This window comes from Rhinoraja longicauda, chromosome 13 (assembly GCF_053455715.1).
Source record: "Rhinoraja longicauda isolate Sanriku21f chromosome 13, sRhiLon1.1, whole genome shotgun sequence".
Taxonomy (NCBI): domain Eukaryota; kingdom Metazoa; phylum Chordata; class Chondrichthyes; order Rajiformes; family Arhynchobatidae; genus Rhinoraja; species Rhinoraja longicauda.
The window spans coordinates 43,319,982-43,343,807 of NC_135965.1; the positions used below are offsets into that span (position 1 = coordinate 43,319,982).

At 39.1% G+C, this 23,826-nt stretch overlaps 1 protein-coding gene across 3 annotated transcripts in view; it reads right to left on the reverse strand.

The window, feature by feature from the left end:
- Positions 1–23,826, reverse strand: part of ift80 (intraflagellar transport 80 homolog (Chlamydomonas)) — a 145,220-nt gene that overhangs the window by 20,879 nt on the left and 100,515 nt on the right. For all 3 annotated transcript variants that reach the window (XM_078410068.1, XM_078410070.1, XM_078410069.1), the window contains 8 exons: positions 21,460–21,639; positions 18,671–18,789; positions 18,257–18,331; positions 17,069–17,232; positions 15,411–15,475; positions 7,074–7,209; positions 4,819–4,966; positions 3,752–3,923 (listed from right to left, as the gene is read on the reverse strand). In XM_078410068.1, the coding sequence (XP_078266194.1) occupies positions 3,752–3,923; positions 4,819–4,966; positions 7,074–7,209; positions 15,411–15,475; positions 17,069–17,232; positions 18,257–18,331; positions 18,671–18,789; positions 21,460–21,639 (1,059 nt within the window). The remainder of the gene's footprint in view (positions 1–3,751; positions 3,924–4,818; positions 4,967–7,073; positions 7,210–15,410; positions 15,476–17,068; positions 17,233–18,256; positions 18,332–18,670; positions 18,790–21,459; positions 21,640–23,826) is intronic.

Below are 23,826 nucleotides of genomic sequence, written 5' to 3' on the forward strand. Positions count from 1 at the left end.
GCCCTTTTACCTCTCAACCCCATTTTTTGCAGCCCTCTGCTTCTCAAACCCCATCTATTTCTCTTACTCATAATTGTGTCTTTCTTCCTCCCTCTGCACTTTTACAAATAGGCTCTATTTATTTTCAAAACATCAGTTCCCGCAATACTCATATTTATACGAAGAGACAAATGTTCAGCTTTCATCGTGTTTTTCCCTTTGGCCCACTCTTTGCCTTTTATATATGTCTGCAAAATGTACAAAAATACTTACATCTGCAAGTACTTTGTGTGCCAAAGTTTTCCCATTGTAATATCCCATGTCTAAGTTTACAAAGAGTTTTGTCCATGTAAACTTGTCATGCTGTCGTTACACAATCAGATTGCTTGCTGGCTTTAAGCCCAGCCTGTGAACGTCTTCACAGTTCCTATGAGGAAAATTTAATCTAATCACCAGCTTGTTTTTATCTCTAGGCAAGTTTTGAGATTAACTTTAAAGGTATATATTCTGCATGTTTACATTTCGTGAGATAAATCATTAATTCCCCCCCCCCCCCCCCCGAAGTTTCAGGAGAGTAGTACAACTCTTGTCTTCCCAAAGCAAAGACTGCAAATTTTATTCCACGTACAAGGGTGTGTTTAGTTTGGTAGTTGTTGCAAGCTGCCCGTACCGGTCGGGGAGGTCATTAGTGAGAGCCAAATCTACCTTAGATATCCATTCGAAACTTGAGCACGGAAAATAAAAGGTTTTAGAACATAGAACAGTGCAACACAGGTACGTACGTGCTCCTTGGCCCACAATGTTTGCGCCGAACGTGATGCTTGGTTAAACTCAACTCATTTGCATGTACATGATTCATATCCCTCTATTTCCTGTACTTCCTTGTGCCTATCTAAAAGCCTCTTAAACACCACTATCATAATCTGCCTTCACCAACACCTTTGGCAGTGCATTCCAGGCCCCCACCATTCTCTGTGTAAATAAAGTTTCCCTGCATATCTCCATTAAATTTCCCCCCTCTCACCTTATAGCTATGCCCTCTAATGTTGGACAATTCCACCTGGGGAGAAAGGTTCTGACCGTCTACCCTGTCTGTTCTTTTCGCTTTACACTTTCGCTCTTAAAGGAAAAATTCATCATTTAGAAAGCTGAGGATTTTTTTTTCACAGGGCTATAAATCAGTGAGGCATATCCACTTGCAGTATGAAGAATCGGGATGGTTTCGGTTCAAATTTATTTTAATTATTTGTGTCGTTGATTGCTTTTACTCGGCTTGTTTTATTTAGAGATTCTGTACTCTTTTCAATTGTTGACTTCAATATCCAGTGAAGCAGTGAAGTGGTGAAAGTCTGTGGGACAATGGTGCTTCCTTTTGCTGGGACTTTACTGTCCTAATGGGATTCTGCATTGTAGGGAGTTGGAGATAGCTTCTGGCACAGCCATAATGTGTTGATGTCTAGTATTGCTATCTGGAAGCCATTTTAATGGGAGTGTTACCTAACTACTCATGAGACCTTTACAGCATTGCTGCTAAAGAGTAATGAAGGATGGTATAAAAAATGATCTACAGGCACAAAGAGAAGCAAAGGACTTGAGGAAATGGTGAAAACATTGAAATAATATCGTAGCTCTGGCTTTTAATGGTGTCAGGCCTGAGGGTCTATTCCTGTCCCTCTTATTTTCAATAAAGGCAATTTCACCTTGCTGGGTTTCTTCAATGCAGTCTCCAAACCTCTCAGTGAGCTGTTGTGAGACCTTTATGAGGTTGGACAGGGCAATATAGCTGGAATAGGCTGATAACCTCCCAAGACAAGTGCAAGTGACCTGATGATCTGTTCACATTCCCTCTTGTAATTTACTGGACATTGTGCACAGAATTGAATTCTGATGGAACTACAATTCAATGCTGGAACTATGCTTCCAAGATGGTGCCCATCCCAGGCGACTATTTGCGTGCTAGCCACAGGATCTACAATCCTAACTATCATCAGGCAATTCATCTATATTCAAACTCTGTGGCTGACTTGAACATCAAGATCGCAGTTTTTAATGTTTTTTTTTGTTTTAAACTAAAACGGTTAAATTAATGGCCTTTATCAAAATGCCAAATGCATATTCAGTTTGAATTTTGCTTCATTAGTAATTTCTATATGCAAGTTCAAATGTTTAATTGTCTGGTTGTTTTCTCCTTATATTTATGGTCTATATTTAATGCAGATATAATATATCTTAAAATAATGTAAGTTTTCTGCTGAAATAATAATGTTCCATTATCTTAAGGCACATTATATCTGCATTAAAATATAGACCAAAATGTGCTAAACCTAGCCCTTCATCTGCTAATGTTGGCGAGAGCAATTTATAGTTAATGACCTGAACAAAAATGAACTATTTTGACTTACTGCCATTGCAACTGCAGTGAGATTTTCAAATGATTATTGAACCCCATATATTTGTAATTAAAAAAAAACTTAGAAGGTGGAACAAATTAAACAAATCAAAGTTTCAAAATTATCAAAACCAATCTGTGGTTCCTCATAATCAGTTTTCACAAGCTGGAATGTAAGTACAACAGAATGTAAGTACTTAGAATTCTAGTGCATCAAATGGGTCCATTGCCTCAGGTCCATGAGAACACTTTCTCTTTCCTAAAGCTGAATTAAATGGGGTGCATGTATGAAAATAATTGTATGTGGAGGGGAATTTTAGTGGGGCAATGATGAATATTGACATTTGAGGTGCTGATAGTTGGGAAAGAGGAAGAGGAAATGTACTTAAGTGGAGTGAAAAGGTGGAACCAAAATAAAAGTGCCATAGGGAGTGCTCAGATCAAAGTGCTCAGAGGGTTGTTGTGATGCATTAAGTTGGTTCTTTCAATGCGTTAAGAGAAGGGGGAATCAAGAATTTTAATCAAATTACTTACTTAACTTTTGGATCTCCCAATTTGGCATTATGCAAATAGGACCATATTTTCCAAAGTGTTCCCAGCGACAAATGTTCCTGAGAGATCATGATCCAAGATCTCTGCTATCATTGCGTGGAAAATCCTGCCAGGCCTGATACAGATATATTGTCGGATTGTCAAGGATGACTGACGCCAGGTATTACCTCATCAAATTTCCCTATTGTCATGGTGTGACCCAGAAATGTTGTGAATGTGATCTACTCAGATAGCATGACATTTAGTCACTGAGAACTGAAGAAAACGGATTTAAATTCTATGCACTGAAACCATATTCAGCAAACAACAAAGGAGTTAAGTTTCCACTACAACGTGGACAGAAAATTGGCAAAATCGAAGTGCTTGTTAGGCAGAACAGAAAGTAAAGTCAGGGGTGTTGCATAATGGTCAGTCAATCCCATTGCCATCTGTCTTCAGTCTGGCTGAAGTTGAAAATTACCACTGTTATCTGAGGAAAAGCTGCAATTCTTACTTTCATTGGAACTAATCATTTTAAACATATGATAGATCTCAACAACAATTTGTGCTCATGTAGCCTTAAGTGCAAATTATAAAGTGATTTACATACTGTAGAAAAAAATAAACATTTTAGGATTGGTTTTTCTACACATCATAACCTTTTTTGATTAGTACACTTTAGATTTTCTTTTATCTACATTATGAACTATTAATACGTAATATATTTCAAGGAAAACTGAGCTTTCATTCTTATTGCACTCCATAATAGTTTATCAAAACTGGTAACATCTACAACTGAAACAGTTAACATCTGCACAAAAACAGTTAACATCTACACCTCTGAGCAAATACCTTGACAAAGCGGCAGAGACGAACTGCATCATCCCACCGTGAGGCACTGACATATTCATGTAGAATGGCAGGGTAGGGTGATATACTTGTGTGTATCATTGACCCATCGACTCTTCTGATTGTCACTTGGTTCCCAACATAATTCACGATCTGGGGATTTTTACCAAATTCACTGCAAAAACAAAACAAGTACTCTGTGAATTCAAAAATAGACACAAAATGCTGGAGTAACTCAACGGGACAGGCAGCATCACTGGAGAGAAGGAATGGGCGACGTTTTGGGTCGAGACCCTTCTTCAGACCTTCAATACTCCAGCATTTTGTGTCTTATCTTCAGTTTAAACCAGCATCTGCAGTTCTTTCCTACACACTGTGGATTCAAATACCTCAACAAGTAAAAACATATTCTGCAAGAAGAAATTGCAGATGCTGGTTTACACCGAAGATAGACACAAAATGCTGGAGTAACTCAGTGTGACAGGCAGCTTTTCTGGAGAGAAGGAATGGGTGTCCTTTCAGGTCGAGACCCTTCTTCAGACTGAGAGTTAGGGGAGAGGGAGGCATAGAGATACATATTCTAGTGCTCCTTTCCTCAATATATAGCCATTAAAATAGTGTTAATGAAAATGTCATGTAAGTGCCGTTAAAGATCATCTGCTAACATTTATCATGTTATTTTCAGTCCAAAATTTCTTATTGCCGACAATTTTTCCCCCCTAAAAAACTGTCAGTGAACTTCTGATATAAAACGGGCATGGATGAACACAATGCATTTAATCAAAACACAAAGTGCTGGCAGGCAGCATCTGGGGAGGGAATGGATAGGCGATATTTCGGGTCCAGACCCATCCTCACTCTTCAGACCCTACTTCAGGATGTCCTAACCCGAAATGTCCTATGTCCATTTCCTCCTCAGATGCTGCCTGACCTGCCAAGTTCCTCCAGGAATTTGTGTTTTGCTGAAGATTCCACCATCTGCAATCTCTTATGTCTCTATAGTGAGTTAAATTCTTCTTGAGTTTGCAGAAATAGGGCGTAGGGTAGATATTTGCTGAAGATAGTTCTACCTTGCATCTTTTTCATAAACTGTTTTGGACAGAAGTTCTTTGTCAACGTAGACTACGTTTGGATAATACCAAACTAAAAAATACATATTCTGCAGTCCACATAGTACATTGTATGTGTCGTTCCAAGCCATTGAGTGCACCATAGTTCCTGAATTAAAACAGAATATCATTAGTTAAACATGCATTTGTTTCCTTGTAGCCAATCAATATTTGTTTTAACGTTAGCATGTTTATCTTGAAGGCTTAAGGAACCATGTTAATAATACACAGGCAACATGCATGCCATTGTTTACTTTTATTTTTCTAAGCTCGAATATTTTTAGAACCAATATACAAATGTATCATTAGCTTTGCTGTGCCGATTTTTCTCTGAGGTTGCTGGCAGCAATGTCTAATAGATTAAATAATTTCTAGAGAACTGGCAACTCAAAACAAGTAATGCAGTATATAAAAATATGCAAGCTCTCACTCATCTCATGCAATGAGTACATCAACACAATCTAATACATAACACTCACTCTGTGCCAGTAAAAATAAAAATGGCATGATCTTAACTGTCATCAGGTTCTGTCAGAGAACTGTTCCAATCAGCTTTATCATCAATTTATTTTAAGAAGTTTTCAAAGGTTACGTTGCTAATTATTTTCAGCTTAACATGCTTGATAATAACATGTGTAGGAAGGGACTGCATATGCTGGTTCAAACCGAAGATAGACACAAAAAGCTGGAGTAACTCAGCGGGGCAGGCAGCATCTCTGGAGGAAAGGAATGGGTGATGTTTCGGGTTGAGACCCTTCTTCAGACCCTGTCCACTACGCTCATTCTTCAATGATAAATACATGAATACTTACTATGTGCAAAGCATAACTATACAGTATAAGACAGGGTGTACTCTTATATCACATTGTAGAAGAAAACCTATGACCATTCTGTCACTCCGACAGTACAGAGGTTTAGAAATAAAATCCTTGAAAATGAAAATTCTATTCTACTGTCTTCTGCCACGAAATGAGATGTGTGACGGCAAAGTACGTATGGGAACACAACCGAGAGATCTCTTCAATTTGGGAATCGGCTGCGTGAAACCCCTTGGCTGGCCCACAAACATACCCCAGTTGGAAGGGAGATCATGTACATGTGGAAGAGCTAGGGCTGGAAAAGGCATTCAGTACAAAGCCAGGAGGAACTTTTTCAACTCCCTTCAATCGTAGTAGTGATAAGTCTGACTTGAGTTTAACTTGATTGTATTTATGTCTAGTATTATCTGATCTGATCGGATGACATGCAAAATAAAGCTTTTCACTGTACCTCGGCATGTGACAATAATAAATCTAAAGCCAAAAACGAATCACTACAGATGGCTTATATTTTTTTCCCTGTGAAGCTGAGGGTGATTTTAAAACTGCTCACACCTTTCCTACCAAATACCCAAAGGATAAAGGGTGTAGTTAAAATGTTGGAGAACATGCATTTCTTCATCGCTCTTTTAATTTAGTGGCAGAAAGACATCTCGTTCTAAATCTGCTGGACTTTCAGCTGTGAATCCATTACGACTCACATCATGTCATTTGCACCAGGTCTGCTAGTTTAATGAGAACCAAGTAGGCCACAGAAGTAAAAGGAGGTGAAGCGTAGATATTTTTCTTTAATCATTTTGTTTCAGAACTTTTAGATTCCACCAAGTAACAAGTTTCCTTGACAAACTTTGTCTACACTCCACGGAAAAAGGCCCTTTGGCCCAACTCCTCCATGCCAACCAAGCTGGTTAATGGAGCTAGTCCAACTTTCCTAGTTTCCCCTTAATCCCCCGAACCTACCTCTCGATGGACGTAATTACACTAGGCTCTTACATTCCAACTGGCTGCTCGTTACGGGTATGCACCACCCTTCATGTGAAGAAGTTGCCCCTCAGGTTTAATCCTTTCCCCTCTCATCTTAAACGTGTGCCCTCTAGTTTTTGACTACATTACCCTAAGGACAAAACCGTGGCTATACACTTTATCTATGCCTCTCATCATTTTACATACCCCCATAAGGTCACCTCTTATCGACCTACACTCCATAAGGGAAAACAAAGTATATGCAGGCTCTCCTTGCAGCTCAAACCCTCCAGACCCAGTAACATCCTCATTATTCCTTTTAGCACATTTGACACACCTGTTGCAAGATGTCTTAACTCCAAGATGTTAAAACAGAGAAATGATTATATGCCCTCTTTTTATCATTAAACATAGTTTAATTATTTGAATACCTACCAATTTTAATGATTTTTTGTTCTTTCCCAAACCTACGTACTGATGTGATATACAAGTCACGATTTTTGTCTATGATGGCAATTTTTCTTTCATTGGGTGAGCCAAATTGATCCAGTGCAATCTCCATTACTTCCATCTGTAACATTCAGCAGAAATAACCAACTGTTAATCATTTACAAGAAAAGCAGGTCATTAATACTTACAACTTTTAGAATTTATGAACAGTTGCTTCATTCCGTTAACTTGAATATTGCGCAATAATTAGATTGAACTCCAAAGACGTACAGGTTTGTAGGTTTATTGGCTTCAGTAAAATTGTAAATTGTTCCTAGCGTGTGTGTAGGATAGTGTTAGTGTGCAGGGATCGCTGGACGGCGCAGACTTGGTGGACCGAAGGGCCTGTTCTATCTCCCTAAACTAAACTAAACATGGCCAAGGGTTTTCACAACAGGTATATTAGACAACCAGTGTTCAAGTCTGTGCATATTCCGCAGCATGCATAATCAGAAACATTTTTGTCATTCTTAAAATTGCAGTGTTTTCTCCAAAATGCCTATATGGTCAGATATAGATTTTAATATTTTTTTTTAGATTTAGATTCTACAGCGCGGAAACAGGCCTTTTCGGCCCACCAAGTCCGCGCCGCCCAGTGATCCCCGCACATTAACACTATCCTACACACACCAGGGACAATTTTTACATTTACCCAGTCAATTAACCTACAAACCTGCACGTCTTTGGAGTGTGGGAGGAAACCGAAGATCTCGGAGAAAACCCATGCAGGTCACGGGGAGAACGTACAAACTCCATACAGACGGCGCCCATAGTCAGGATCGAACCTGAGTCTCCGGCGCTGCATTCGCTGTAAGGCAGCAACTCTACCGCTGCGCCACCGTGCCGCCCTACTCTGTATTGATACGTATAAGACAGCAAGCAAGTTTTACGTTGGTTCAAAATGTCATATCAAATATCATTGCTCTTCTTAGAATAGCCTCACAACAAAACATCGTCCCTCAAACACTGCTGCCAAAAACAAATGAGGTGTTTCTTTACGTCACTGCTGTTTGCAGGATCTTAATGAATGCAAAATATGTGCCTACATGGCAACAAATAACTGAGTAGCTGAATTCCTGAAGTGTCAGAGAGAGATACAGCACTTAAACAAGTTCTTCACTCCACCAAGTCTCCAGTGACCATCCTAGGTACGTTTGTCAGCGAGTTTAACAGAATTTCCTTCAATGGAACATTTAGCCTGAAAATTGCCATCACGCCATCTACGATGGTGTAAAATGCCATCAAAGTGCACAACATGGTGGAGTGTACGTACTTATTCCATGTCAGAGGTTTGCCGTTTACCTTATAAAATTGTGTTAAGCTGAAAGAGTGCCGAGAAGTTTTACAATAAATGCTGCCGGGACTTGAGGGCCTGAGCTATAGGGATATGTTAGGCAGGCTAGGACTATTCCTTGAAGTGTAGGAGGATGATAGAAGATCTTATAGAGATGTACAAGATCACGAGGGGAATAAATAGGGTAGATGCACAGAGAGTTTTTTTTTTACCCAGAGTAGGGGAATCAAGAACCAGAGGACATAGGTTTAAGGTGAGAGGGGAAAGATTGAATAGGAATCTGAGGGGCAACTTTTTCACATAGGTATGTGGGTATATGGAATGAGCTGCTGGAGGAGATAGTTGAGACAGAAACTAAATCAACATTTAAAAGAGAATTGGACAGTTACATGGATAGGAAAGGTTTGGAGGGATATGGGCCAAACATAGGTAGGTGGGACCCGTGTAGATGGGGCACCTTGGTCGGCGTGGTTAAGCTGAAACCGAAGGGCCTGTTTCTATGATATATGACTATGACTCTTGAGTTTCTCGGGTCCTGAAATGGACATGAACAGTAGACCTTCTACTAAATGTTACAATTATTGCCGATGTTTGAGCATTTGCTGACATGTGCTTTACTCTGATGTTTAAATGCTAGTTTAAATGGACATTATTTAACTCCAGAGGTATACTATTGAGAGGAGTAAGAAACACCTCTCAAATGCCTCAGCTAAATGCAACATTAAGCCCTGCACACAAACTGACTGAAACCCATGAAAATCCACAAGTCCAGACACAACGGGAGGATTTTTTGGATAGGAAAGAAATTAGTTTTCTGTTGAATGCATGGTACAAATGAGCAATAAACTCCACTTCCAAAATTCTAGGCAGCATTTACCAAACAAATGCTATCAAATGCATTCATTAGGACACATATTTTTGGCTCCAATGCATTTAAAAAGGAGTCTTGGAAAAGAATTGAGAAGAGCAGAAGTTTTATTTTTATTTAACCACTAGAGTGCAGCAGATAAGTTATCTTCTCTTCAAAAGATCAAGTTACTTGCACATAAATTAGCTAACATCCCATTGTAAAAATTTTAGTTTAACACGAAAAATGTGCAAAATAGTTGTCTTTGTCAATCTTCAAGCTAGTTAGCCGCAAGGGTCAGAAAAAACTGGCCTGTGAGTTTGATTTTCAGCCAGAGGCAAACATTTCCAATGTTGATATCATCTCCAAAATGGATTAGAAAGAATCATGATTAGCTTTTAACATTTTCCTATCTATTTTTTTGTCCTTTTGTTTAAGTGGTGAGAGTTGATGACAAGCAGAAGCTGTCCATAGGGGTCAGGGAGTTCAAGTTTGAAGCAGCTGAACCGTTAACTCAGCCTGGTTTCTGGAGATGTCATTTTAAACCTAAATCTCTAAATTCGGCTCAACTGATCAGGTTCTATTCTTGTAACAATGCTCCTGATAATATTATCACTAACCACAGTTTAAAGTCTAAACAAATATAGGTAGAAAAAGTATTGCTTTTTTTTAGCGCTCTTTATTGTTTTACATACAATCTAGACCAGCAAACCAGCAATGAAAAAATATTCATATTCATTCTGAAAAACTTTCAGAAGAGATAATTGAGACCCAATCTGTACTCTCAACTGAATGCAGAACCTTCTTTGGTGCTATTTCTTAGAAAAAATGGGGAATTATCTTTGGTGCTTTGGCCAATATAGATCCATCAATCGATATGATTATAAACAGATTACCTGGTCATTATTCTACTGCTGTGTGCAAATTGACCAATGCTACCTTACAAAGGTGACTACACTACAGAAACACTTTCTCGTCTGTAAAGAAAAACTTTGGGATGTCCGTAGGTTGGGAAAGAAATCTCTATTTCGCACTACATGAGCTTTTGCACCAGTTATATCCCAAAGAATTTCAAAGGACACAGTGTGATTTTTATAAATGTGCGAGTTTTAGATTGCTGCATTTCCTTTCTTGGATTTTGATTGCTGTTCGTATTGTTTTGTGATAATTTCTTATCATGGCCGACACTTAGCCTTTGAGCTGCACTAATATAAATTGGATCCATCTGAGCTTAACGTTTGTAAAACATTCCTCCACTATACAGGCACTGCCAATATCTTATAACATTACTTTGGAATGGTGGAATAATTATTAACAAGTCACTTGGCCAATGAGAAAGATTCCCATTTCAAGTGAAGTCAAGTATATTGCCACATGTCCAAGTACGGTGAGGTACAGGTATAATGAAAATCTTGCTTGCAGCAGCATCTCAAGCACATCGTTTCAGACAACACATGCAAAAATCTAAATTATACATTAATTATACAGAAATTTCACATACAAATTCTCAAGGTGGTAAAAAGAAAAACAACTGCAAAAAAAAAGATATTAGTGTAAAAACACAATTAGAAAAAACAGTCAATGGCAGTGCAAGAGCTGGTCTGTAGTGTTCCATTCTTGAGCTAGGATTAGAGTTGTGCGGGTTGGTTCAAGAACCTGATAGTTGAAGGAAGGTAGCTGTTCTTCAACCTGGTGGCGTGGAACCTCGGGCCTCTGTACTTCTCTCCTGATGGTAGCAGCAAGAAGGGGACCAGATGATCGGTATCCTTGATGATAGATGCCATGTTCTTGAGGCTTTAGATGTAGTTGGGAGGGCTGTGCCTTTGATGGACTGGGCTGATTCCACAGTCTCTGCAGCCTCTTGGATTCCAGGGCAAAGGGGTGAGCCCATGAGATAGCATCTGGTCGAGACCCTTCTTCAGGCTGAGTCACTCAGTCTGAAGAAGGGTCTTGACCCAAAACGTCACCCATTCCTTCTATCCAGAGATGCTGCCTGTCCCGCTGAGTTACTCCAGCATTTTGTGTCTATCTTCGGTTTAAACCAGCATCTGCAGTTCCTTCCTACAACAGATAGCATCTGGTGTTGACCTTTTGTGGCGATAGGCAAATGGAAGGAGATCCAGGTAATTTCGGAAGCAGGAACTGATCCGCACTATCACCGACTCTTTTCCAAAGTGCAAGCAAGGGATGGAGCAATAGGCATTCCTGATTGTGGTTTAATGATGGTTGAGTGTGTCGGGTCCTCTGGTATCATTGGTAATGTGTTGATGGTCATTCGGCAGATATTTCTTCAAGCTAGGGTGGCTGAAGTCCCCAGTGATGACATGGAAGGCATCGGGATATGCTATCGCATGCTTATTGATCGTGGTGCTCAATTCTCCAAGTGCTGGCTTGATGTCTGCCATAGAAGGGATGTATACCGCAGTCAGCATGGTGGTGTTGAACTCCTTTGGTAGGTAGAATGGCTTGGCATTTAACTGCTATGAGATAGGCGAACAGGGAATGGGCAAGCTCCATGTCCAAGCACCATGACAAGTTTATCATGAAGCAGACCATCTCTACCTTTTCCTGGCGCTGTTGTCTGGTCCATGCAGTGGATAGAAAATCCCTTGGGCTGGAGCTCGTGTCCAGAGAGTTAGGATGAGACATGTCTCCTTGAAACAAAGTACACAGCAGCCCCACATGTCCGTCTGATACAGCAGTCTTGCTCATAGGTTTTTTATCTTGTTCTCCAGCAATTGTACTTTGGCTTATGATGTAGTCAACTTTGGTTTAGTTTAGAGATACCTCATGGAAATAGGCCCTTCGGCCTACCGTGAATTCGCCGACCATCGATCACCAGATCACACTGGTTCTGTGTTATCTCGCTTTCTCATCCATTCCCCACAGATTAGGGGCAATTTTATGGAGGCCAAATAACCTACAAACTCCTACATATGTGGGCTGTGGGAGAAAACTCACGTGGTAACAGGGAGAACGTGCAAACTCCACACAGACAGCAGCTGAGGTCAGAATCAAACTCTGGCCTCCGGCAGTGTGAGGCTGCAGCTCCACCAGCTGTGCCTCTGTGCCACCCCAATTGAAATTCCAATCCCTCAGGATAATGTTTTCTGTTCAACTTTCAAATCAAAGAGACCTAAAAAATGACAACTATTTATTTTAGATAACCAAGAAAACTGTAAAACTGCAAAAGGAATCAGAATGTCCATTCCCCTCCAGATCTGCTGACATGAGGCTCTTGTTATATGAATGAGAAAATACAAATGCTTGACTCCCTGTTTAAAATATTTACTGCTGGCATGTATCCTAGAGAACTGTTTGTTTCCAATAACTGGATAGATAATGTAGTGTGATAGATAGAGATCAGAGGACAGCTTCATTTCCCAAAGTCCAATGTGAAGGTAGTAATTTGTACGAGTTTGGATTTGCAGCGGGTATTCAAAATCGCAGAGCAATGAGACATGCAAATGAACTGAGGAATTTTGATCAACAGGCAAGGGATCAAAGCGTTACACGTTAACAGGTTACAGTGAATTGTCAAGGAGAAAAGAAAAAGCAACAAATAACTGCAATCACACTGAAGTAATCTACTCAGTGATTACCAAGTTGTGTACCAAGAAAGGGTTGCATGATTAGGATGCCACCTTTTGGATACAACATTAATGCATTAGCTCCATGTCATTATCAGATAGATATTATAGATACCAAGGCACTCTCTGAATGAACTAATAAACACATGTTTATCGACCTGTTGTTTACAGCCCCTTAATCCATGGCAATTTGTTGTCACGTTTCCTAAATCACCAGCGACCTCTACATTGGCTGCAAAGCATTTTGAAATGTCCCAGAGCATGAAAGGTGATATAAATATAAGACTTTTTCACTTTCTGAGGCTGTGGCACTGACTGTGATTTATCTATTTTTAGGATTTAGCCGTCAGGTTTTCTGTACAAAAGTACAAACAATTCATCAAATCCAGCTGACTACATCACAAATGTGAGAACTGAGATAAATGACCATTTCAGCTGTATACTGCAAGAAAGAGCCAAGAAGCAAAGAACTTCCGTTATTTAGCACATTTATGACAGCAACAACTCTTATGTCTACTGACTTCCAAAAGATTACTCCGCTGGCTATCTCTCATCACTTTGGTATCAACCAACTTTCTAACCATTAAATGTGTGAAAAAAGAATCACCACCAGATTGTCTAAATTATGTCTGCCATTTGGAAAAAGCTGCAATCTATTTCGCAAATTTCATTTCTAAAATAAAGGGATGCATGGCAGATTACAATTTAAATGATCCTAAAATTGTATATGAAACTTTATATCTTAGTAAATGCGTCTTAAAAAAAGACAGAATCATGTATAATTTCAATAAGAATGTAAAAACTTGTACTTTAATTGTTAAAGCGTCATTCAAAGCATTTAACATGAAAGCTGAATCCAATGTTTGTTTATTCAGTAAATTGAATTATAAATCTTGCTGATGTCAATGAACAGTAGAATTGGGCCAAATTTGAATAAGATCACTGTTTACACTACGATAGGACTTAAGAAATAGGAGGAGTACACGATTTAAGACAGGTTACATTGGAATTTCTGATAGTACAGGAATTTTAAATGTGTAAAGAATAATTGTCAATGAACAGTTGTACGTACATTTTGTGGAACTACTACCTTAATTGTAATTCTGCCAGAAGACAGATATAAAATGCAGTGGATAAAGGTTGATGGAACTTATCCTCTCATAAAATATTGGTTTAAACCTTTATCTTATCCACATGGTTTAAAAGAAAACAGAGTTTTAAACAGTGACTAAGAAGTGTGAGTATTGGAGACATCAGCCTGGGGCAGGAGATGCATGACAAGAAACGGCAAATTAAAGAATAGCTTCACCTCCACACTATCAGCTCAGTAAAGGTGAGATACATGACCGCAACTACACTAAAGATATTGAGAGCTTACTCACACACCCGCTTAACATGGCTATCCAAATACTTGCGCACTGAGTGGAATTTTGCCGGCTCCACCCACATCCTGTGGCACCACCCATCCTCCATGTTAACCTGCAGATGCATTAATGTTTTACGGAATCAAGGCCCCCAATCACAGAGACATCTGTGCTGTGGCCATTCTGCAAATGGGACAAGTCATAAGTGGTTACTGAGCTCACGGGATGCCCAGCTGCTGCCCCACTACCGTGATGTCCATCTGGCAATTGAGGACCCCATGACAGAAAGGTCAATATAGGAATGGGCGAACTAAAATGGTTAGCAACTGGGAGATGTGGACTATTGTTGCTTTGTAACACAACATATACTCCCTATACACTCTCAACTGTGTGGCCAAATTCTGATCTAGTTCCATTTTCAAGTTTGCCGATGACACCACTGTAATGGACCGGATCTCGAACAATGACGAGATGGAGTACAGGAAAGGGATAGAGAGCTTGGTAACATGGTGTCAAGACTATTTTGTTCTGCACCATTGAAGCCAAGGACAAAATAGCACATCTACTTCCCCTCTACTTCCTCAGGAGGCTAAGGAAGTTTAGTATATTTCCAATAATGCTTACCATCTTCTGCTGATGCTCAACAGAAAGCACACTATTGAGTTTCATCACAGCTTGGTTTGGGGAAAACCTCTTCCAAGATCACAAGAAACTGTAGAGAGTTGTGGATATAGACCACACACACACACACATATATATATATATATATATATATATATATATGTATATATATGTGTGTGATATATATGTATGTATATATATGCAAAAATCAAAAAGTTCTAGTCAGTCATATCCTTATTCACAGGGTGTACCATTGTGGGCCCTGCAAATGTAAATCTTTCATATATACAAAAAATTAACATTTATATTTTCATATATATATAACTAAAAAGTACCATTAGTTCCACAGTATGACACCAATAAATGCTATGAGTTTTGTATTAGAATGACAAAGGCTGGGCTAACATTTTGTTCTTTACTAACCTAATGCCTCCTGTTTCATTTTTATCAATATATTTCATCACAATGCAGTCTATCCTGTGCAAAACTAGTTTCCATTGACAAAATAGATGAAGTACAGGGAGTAATGTGCTTACATTCCCCCTTTTTTAAACCAGAACCAAATACCTTGTGAACTAGAGGTTTCCCATCACCGAGAGGTTTTCCCGAAAGTGCATCAATAAGAAAAATCACTGCAACAAGAACACAAAAAGACACAAATGATGCAAGGTAATTATAAGATAATGCTGCATCTGATTTACTCCATTCATGAATAGTTCTCAAAGTACAAAATACGAACTCATTCTTTAACTGAAAAAATGTTTTAAAACTTTCTTGTCAGTTGGCCTCATAAAATCCCAGAGACAAAGCTGGCTTAAGTATGAAATAATTCCTACTGTAAAATCTCACAAATATTTAAAAGGTCGCAAATTTGTTCTGCAATCTCACTTTTCACCTTGTTTAATGCACTTACTTACAATGGAAGATTATGCAGACATACAGTAACTTATTTTAAGGTGCTGACAAAATAGATAATATTAAGCATATAATCCTTTTAAAACCATGGGCTGCTGTTAACTTGGTCTGGTGATCAGGTTTAAAGCAGCAGCGCTGTACTTTGCACCCTCTCCTATTTTTGCAAAGCACTTATATAAGGGTGACCCAGACATCTACCTGAATCAAATGGAGCTGAAGGCAATTCTGAGGTAATCCGAGAAGGCCTGCAGCCATATGTATGAAGGACCACTGAAAGCTGTTTAAACAATGGATGTGAAATATCTTTTTTTCAGCTGTTTTCATGAGAAGCAGAAGTGGGCCTGCAGCCCATCTGTTCTCTGCTGGCAGTTCAAATCAATCCCTCGTCTATTTTCCCTGACCCAAAAGAGATTTTCATGAACCATTACCACAAGCACTAACAAGAGCATGTTATGACCACACTTGCTCCAGACAAAATCCTGAATAAACAGGTGTTAAATTTAACTCTAAATGTATACATGCAAAGTCAAACGATACACAACAGAGGTGGATAAGGAAGATCTTTGGCCCATCAAGGTACCCATAAATGTATTACCATTCCTCCCAATGATATGGAAATATTTATATAATAACTCCTGGGCTTTGGCCTCAATGATTCCTTACTTTTTAAGTGTTGATTTTAACAAGTACTTCCTGACTTCAATCATACATCTGACTTACATTAGTCAGAACTGGTTCCCATTTGTTCAACATCTACAATATAGTTTAGAGTAATACCGCAATCCAATCACCTCCCAATTATGTCCTTTTGAGATTGAAAAGTTTCTCAAGTTATACCTCATGGTACTGACCTTTGACACCAGGGATCAGCCTCATGATTTTTTCCATTATATTATTCACTGAAGGAACTACACCTCATCACTTTCCTTCTGTTTTGTCGTTTCCATTAATCAATTGTATGATTGCTAAAATAGTTGTACTCAGCAAAAACGGGGGTGAATCCTAGCTTAATAACCCAATTTGTTTTCCTCTAGAGAGGAACTGAACACAAAACATTTTACTAAATAGCTCTAAATTCTTAAAACATATCTATTGGGAAATGAAAATGTAATTTAACACAAAAAATATAACTTGAAATATATCAATGCATCTCCAGCACACCATATTTGTTCTATGCTCCATAAACCAGTGGCTTTATGTCAAATTTTGTCTGATAGTCCTTTAGTGAAATACCATAATACATTTAGCTTCGTTAAGGGTGCTATACAAAAACAAGTAATTATGGCTGCCACTGCTATTTCTTACTATACCTTTTTCATCAGTCTTATCTCTCACTGCAATCGTATCATTGCTGAGGGAAACAGTCTGGGAGCTCAGTATGTCAGTTCTCATCCCTGGAAACTTCGGAGAAGAAATGAGACGACCTTCATATGAATACAAATAAATCCCAGCTCCATCAAGAAGTAGAAATTGCCTGTGCAAATGAACAAATATTAAAGATGCTGCTATGATATCTGAAAAGTAAAAATTACTATTTCAAAATACAAAACTATAATTTTTTTATCATTGAATTAGATATAATAGCTATATAGGTTTGGATATTCCATTCTGTAACATACAAATGATGCTTTTACTGCAAAGTATTACTAATGAGATGCACAATTACATTATTGTATGGTTAACAGCCTGTCCTTTATATGACATCGCCCAGGCTTGCATCCGACCACACATCGACGCTGCTCTAGCCGAGGTTTGGAGCAAGCAGCCAACAACCAGGATGCATCACCCATGGTCAGCCATGACCGAGGGGGGGCCTTAGAAGAACTCTCTTGTTAAAATGCAGTATTAATTCCTCCCATTTTTAGGTTCTCTGCCTCTATGACATACACCATTCACCATTTCAGAACGAGGGGAATGACCCAGTGAAAGCTTTCCCAACATGTTCCAAGGTGCTTTTGAACATGTTTCTCGGCCGGGCCTTGCATGGCCTGTAGTTCAGTACATTTCTGCAGTACACATTGTAATTCACCTAGGTATTCTGCAGAGGTTGCAACACCATATAATATATGTTTTAAATATCACATTGATAGGAAAACTAGAATTGAGTGTGATACTAACCTTATTGGTTTATATCAGAAAATTATATCAAAATAATTTCTATAATATTTACTACATTCAGCACAAAACACAATTTTTAAATACTTGATAAAATTATATTTTGAGCTTTGAACAAAATATAATTTTACATAATGGCATTTTAAGAAATAAACCATGAGTATTACAGTAAACATATGTTGATATTAGTATACTTTGTTTAAATTATTTTCATATTTAATACATCTTAGTCAGAAAACACAATCAATTTTTATAACATTATGATTTATTTTAAACTTAAGATACAGTTTCACATAATTAAAAGCAAATTCAGTTACGAGCTAATGCCTTTACATATGTAAAAGCTCTGTTAACAAATATATTTACTAAAAGCCATTGCTTACCTCTGTGCCTGTAGAATTAAACTAACAGTACCTTCTTTCAGGTCAAATACAAGTGGAGTATTCCAATTCTTTGTACTGAAATAAAACATTGTGACAAACTGTGTATACTTCATAAATTCACAACACTGAGATTAGGAAAGGAATTGAGTGCAAGACATTTTAAAGCCTATTGCACATTATATACATCCAACTTTAACAGATTTGGCCAAGTATATTTTTTTCAAGAAGAACAAAATCAAAACATGGCAGATCGCATAAAAATATCTTTTGACATATCAGTTTTGGATTATCGCCGTGAAATAGAACTATTGAGATTTAGATTTCCTTTAGGAGATATGTAATTGACAAAGACTTTCAAGGCAAGGTTGCTTTGCCAAAGGGCTATAGTTAATTTGCAAAGAGAAATTGACTTACCTATACACATAACATTGCAGCGTGGTTACAACTACCAAATGCCCTTGGGACAATGAGGCCTTTATCACCCTGTCACGGAATTCTAAGACATCTAATGCATCATTCAACACATTCCGCACCTGTTTGGAACACAATCAGAAATTAATCATTCGTAGCAAGCTTCAGTTCCCGTGAAACTGCTGGCAACACTCAGTATAAGTGCTGGCAAATTTTGGGACTCTCATTCAAAGCCAGAATCTCAAATTACTGAATGGGTTTATAATATTTATCTAATCTTTACCAGTAATTAATGGCATTGATATATAGAAACATAACACAGCTTTGACAGCCTACAAAGCTAAAGGGTGGCTTTGCCAGGTGTCAAAGATTTCTAGATCAGTCTAACCATGTCATTCTACTACGTTACTTCAGGTTCTGCAGCTACTCAGGACTTTGTCGCTGGACTCTGAGATTTTACCCGGTAACTTGCACCACTATATTTCAGGGAATTTTTTATGTTACCAAATTCAAACTGAAAATAAGGGAACCTCTGGCATTCAGAGGCTCACAAGGAAATATGTCCCAGAATAATGCAGATCCGATCGGTGTAGGTCCAGGATAAGCTGGATGACGCATATTTGCACAACTTTCATTCTGCTATATGGCTGAACGCCACATTGAAGGTTGCACATGATGGCCAAATCCAGTAGTGGAGATCAGCTCAATGAACTCTCCACATCCAACCCAGATAAGAGATGACCATTGGGGTAGTCTGGGTGGAGGACCAAATCCAGATCAGTCCATTGGATTTACGTCTGCATGTTTCAATTAAACATAGAGAATACAAGCCCAGTCACTCCATTCTTTCAACATATGACAGTCCCGCCATCCCAGGAATTAACCTCGTGAACCTACACTGCACTCCCTCAATAGCAGTGGAGTCTCCATTTGAGTGGTGTACTGAGGTCATCCATGCACGCTCCACACATTCCACCCATGTAGATATCACTCTCACGGAAATGCCCAAAGTTCTTAACATGCACATTGTGTGTATTTGCTGTTCACAAGCCCCAAGCACTTTTGTGTTACAAATCACCTATGCAGCCACCAAAAGCATGTACGCAATCCAGTTTCCATGACATTCTCTTTTATACAGTGCCCTACATAATGTTTGGGACAGACCCATCATTTATTTATTTGCCTCTGCACTCCACAATTTGTGATTTGTAATAGAAAAAAATCACATGTGGTTAAAGTGCACATTGTCAGATTTTAATAAAGGCCATTTTTATACATCTTGGTTTCACCATGTAGAAACTACAGCAGTGTTTATAATAGTCCTCCCACCTCAGGGCACCATAATGTTTTGGGACACAGCAATGTCATATAAATGAAAGTAGTCATGTTTAGTATTTTGTTGCATATCTTTTGCATGCTATGACTGCTTGAAGTCTACGATTCATGGACATCACCAGTTACTGGGTGTCTTCTCTAGTGATGCTCTGCCAGGCCTGTATTGCAGCCATCTTGAGATGCTAGTTTTGGGGGCTGGTCCCCTTCAGTTTTCTCTTCAGCATATAAAAGGCATGCTCAATTGGGTGATTGACTTGGCCACTCAAGAATTGACCATTTGTTAGCTTTGAAAAACTCCTTTGTTGCTTTAGCAGTATGTTTGGGATCATTGTCTTGCTGTAGAATAAATTGCCGGCCAATGAGTTTTGAGGTATTTGTTTGAATTTGAGCAGATAGGATGTGTCTATACACTTCAGAATTCATTATGCTACTACCATCAGCAGTTGTATCATCAAAGAAGATAAGTGAGCCAGTACCTTCAGCAGCCATACATGCCCAGGCCATAGCACCCCCACCACCGTGTTTCACAGATGAGGTGGTATGCTTTGGATCTTGGGCCATTTCTTCTTTCCTCCATATTTTGTTCTTGCCATCACTCTGATATGTTAATCTTCGTCTCATCTCTCCACAAGACCATTTTCCAGAACTGTGGTTACTCTTTTAAGTACTTCTTGGCAAACTGTAACCTGGCCATCCTAGTTTTGCGGCTAACCAGTGTTTTGCATCTTGCAGTTCATGAAGTCTTCTGCGGACAGTGGTCATTGACAAATCCACACTTGACTCATGAAGAGTGTTTCTAATCTGTCGGACAAGTGTCTGGGGATTTTTCTTTATATTATACAGAGAATTCTTCTGTCATCAGCTGTGGAGGTCTTCCTTGGCCTGCCAGTCCCTTTGCGGTTAGTAAGCTCACTAGTGCTCTCTTTCTTCTTAATGATGTTCCAAACAGTTGATTTTGGTAAGCCTAAGGTTTGGCTGATGTCTTTAACAGTTTTATTCTTGTTTCTCAGTCTCATAATGGCTTATTTGACTTTCATTGGCACAACTTTGGTCCTCATGTTAATAAACAGCAATAAAAGTTTCCAAAAGTGATGGAAAGACTGGAGGAAAGACTAGGTGCTGAGAGCTCTCTTATGCCTGCATTAAGGAGGCAATTAAACACACCTGAGCAATTACAAACACCTGTGAAGCCATGTGTCCCAAACATTATGGTGCCCTGAAATGGGGGATACTATGTATAAACACAGCTGTAATTTCTACATGGTGAAACCAAAATGTATAAAAATATCTTTTAATAAAATCTGACAATGTGCACTTTAACCACGTGATTTTTTTCTATTACAAATCTCAAATTGTGGAGTACAGAGGCAAATAAATAAATGATGGGTCTTTGTCCCAAACATTATGGAGGGCACTGTACGTCGCGCATGTGAACTTGTTATTTAAAATAACTATACCTGCATTGATCTTCGCTTTGTCAATGTGATTTCAAAATTCTTCCACTCCCAACGTTGCTCTATGATATGGGCAAAGATCACGTGGCCATTTCCACAAGCGCCAGCTATTTGCGTGCCATCAACAGACCAAGCAATGTTGAATACACTTCCTGTATTTGGCTTTTCAAGTGCATAGGACCACTGTAACATAAAAAAAGATAGCATTCAACCGTATTGCAGTTGGAATATTCATGCTTCCATTACAAAATGAGTATAACACATTTAAGAACGACACGTAATACTTGTTCCACATCAGTGTGCGATAATGACCATATTGCAGAATAGTCAGCTTAGCCATTTCCCCATTACCCACAATGCCTTCACCAAGGTCTCTTAACATTAACTTTCTAGAAGTCAGCAATGTCTAGCAGCTTAATTTAACTTAATTGAAGCAGTGGAGGATCTGAATATTGAGCAATAGATGCCTCACCCAGTGAATTTAAAAGATTGTTCACCATCTATAAAGCTGGACAAGAATGTAATGAAGTACTCACCTGCATGGTTGCTGCCCCAAATCTGAAGAATCTCAACACAACTGACAATAGAATAATGCCCCAATAATAATCAAACCCTGTGCACCATGGTTGTGCACCATGGCATCTCCAGGATGAAGATTCCATATCTTTAGTTTCACTCTTATGTCCTGTTGCGCACTCTCGAATCTTATTCACAAAGTCTGCTTCCTGGACCATTCGCTCAATTTTTACTAAATTGCCAAGCATTCAACTTACCTTACCAGCTCCGTCTGCTCAAATAATATAGCTCTCTATTTCAAAACAGTCATCACCCATTCCTCAGAATTCTCATCCTCAACATGGGAATTGCAAATTCTTGCAAAACATCTAGTGCAAAAAGGACAGTTTCTCGGCCTAAACTTTCTTCTCATGTGGACATGTTGCAGATTCATCATTGTGTTCAGAACAAGTAGGACATACACTGACACTTCAACTCTGACAATTCAGACACTTATGAACAACCAAGTAAAAACACTTGTATAAAGCAATACCAAAATAGGGAGGAGATAGAAAGCTCAGCAGCATGGTATCAATTCAACAACCTCTCCCTTAATGTCAGCGTAATAGAGTTCATGCCCCAGTCTGCATCAAAGGTGCTGAAGTGAAGATAATCAAGTGTTTCAAATTCCTTAGTATAAATATCATCAACAATTGCTCGTGGTCAACCCACATTGATGCTGCAGCCAAGAAAGCACACCAACACATCTACTTTCTCAGAAGGCTAATCAAGATTTGGCGTGTGGATGGCAGGGCCCTCGTGAGATTTGTGGAGCAGAAGGATCTAGGAGTGCAGGTACATAGTTCCCTGAAAGTAGCATCACATGTAGATGGGGAGGAAAAGGCGGCTTTTGGTACCTTGGCTTTCATAAGTCAGGATATTGAGTATAGATAGTATAAGAAAATAACTGCAGATGCTTGTACAAATCGATTTATTCACAAAATGCTGGAGTAACTCAGCAGGTCAGGCAGCATCTCGGGAGAGAAGGAATGGGTGACGTTTCGGGTCGAGACCCTTCTTCAGACTTTACATATATAAGTATAGAAGTTGGAATGTTATGTTACGGTTGTACAAGACTTTGGTGAGGCTGCATTTGGACTATTATGCTCAGTTTTGGTCACTCTGTTGTAGGAAGGATGTTGTTGCATATATCTGTATGTCTGTCCGTGCTGTATGTCTCTATGACTCAATGTCTCCAATGACTCATCAATTTCTATAGATATCTGAGAACAGTAATATACATTGTAGACGACACAAAAAAAGTTGACCTGGGGATCCAGCGAGAGGGGGGGCGCTGAGAACAAAAAGGAACTCTGGAAGGAAGGGGGGCGCTGAGAATAAGGAGGGACCCGGTGGTGAAGGGGCCGCGGAAAACAAAGAGGGACCACCAGGACTACAATGAGTACTTTGTAACTTTGTCGGCGCCGGATATGTAGCAACTCTTTGCGTACAAGTGACAATAAAGTATCATTGAATTATTGAATCACCATAAAAGGCATCCTATCTGGATGCATCAAAGCTTGGCATGGCAACTGCTCTGCCCGACCACTAGAAAACACAGAGTTGTGAACGCAGCCCAGCCCATCATGCAAACAAGCCTCCCCCCTCATCAACTCCATCTGTACTCATGCTGCCTCGAGGAAGCAGCCAACCTAACCCAGGATCTCTCATATCCTGGTCATTCCTTCTTCCCATCTCTCCCATCGGGAAAATGATACAAAAGCTTAAAAGCATGTACCATCTGCTTCTTCCCTATTGTTAATAGACTCTCGAATGGGCCTATCATTTGCTGAGGACGAATTCCCGATCTTCCAT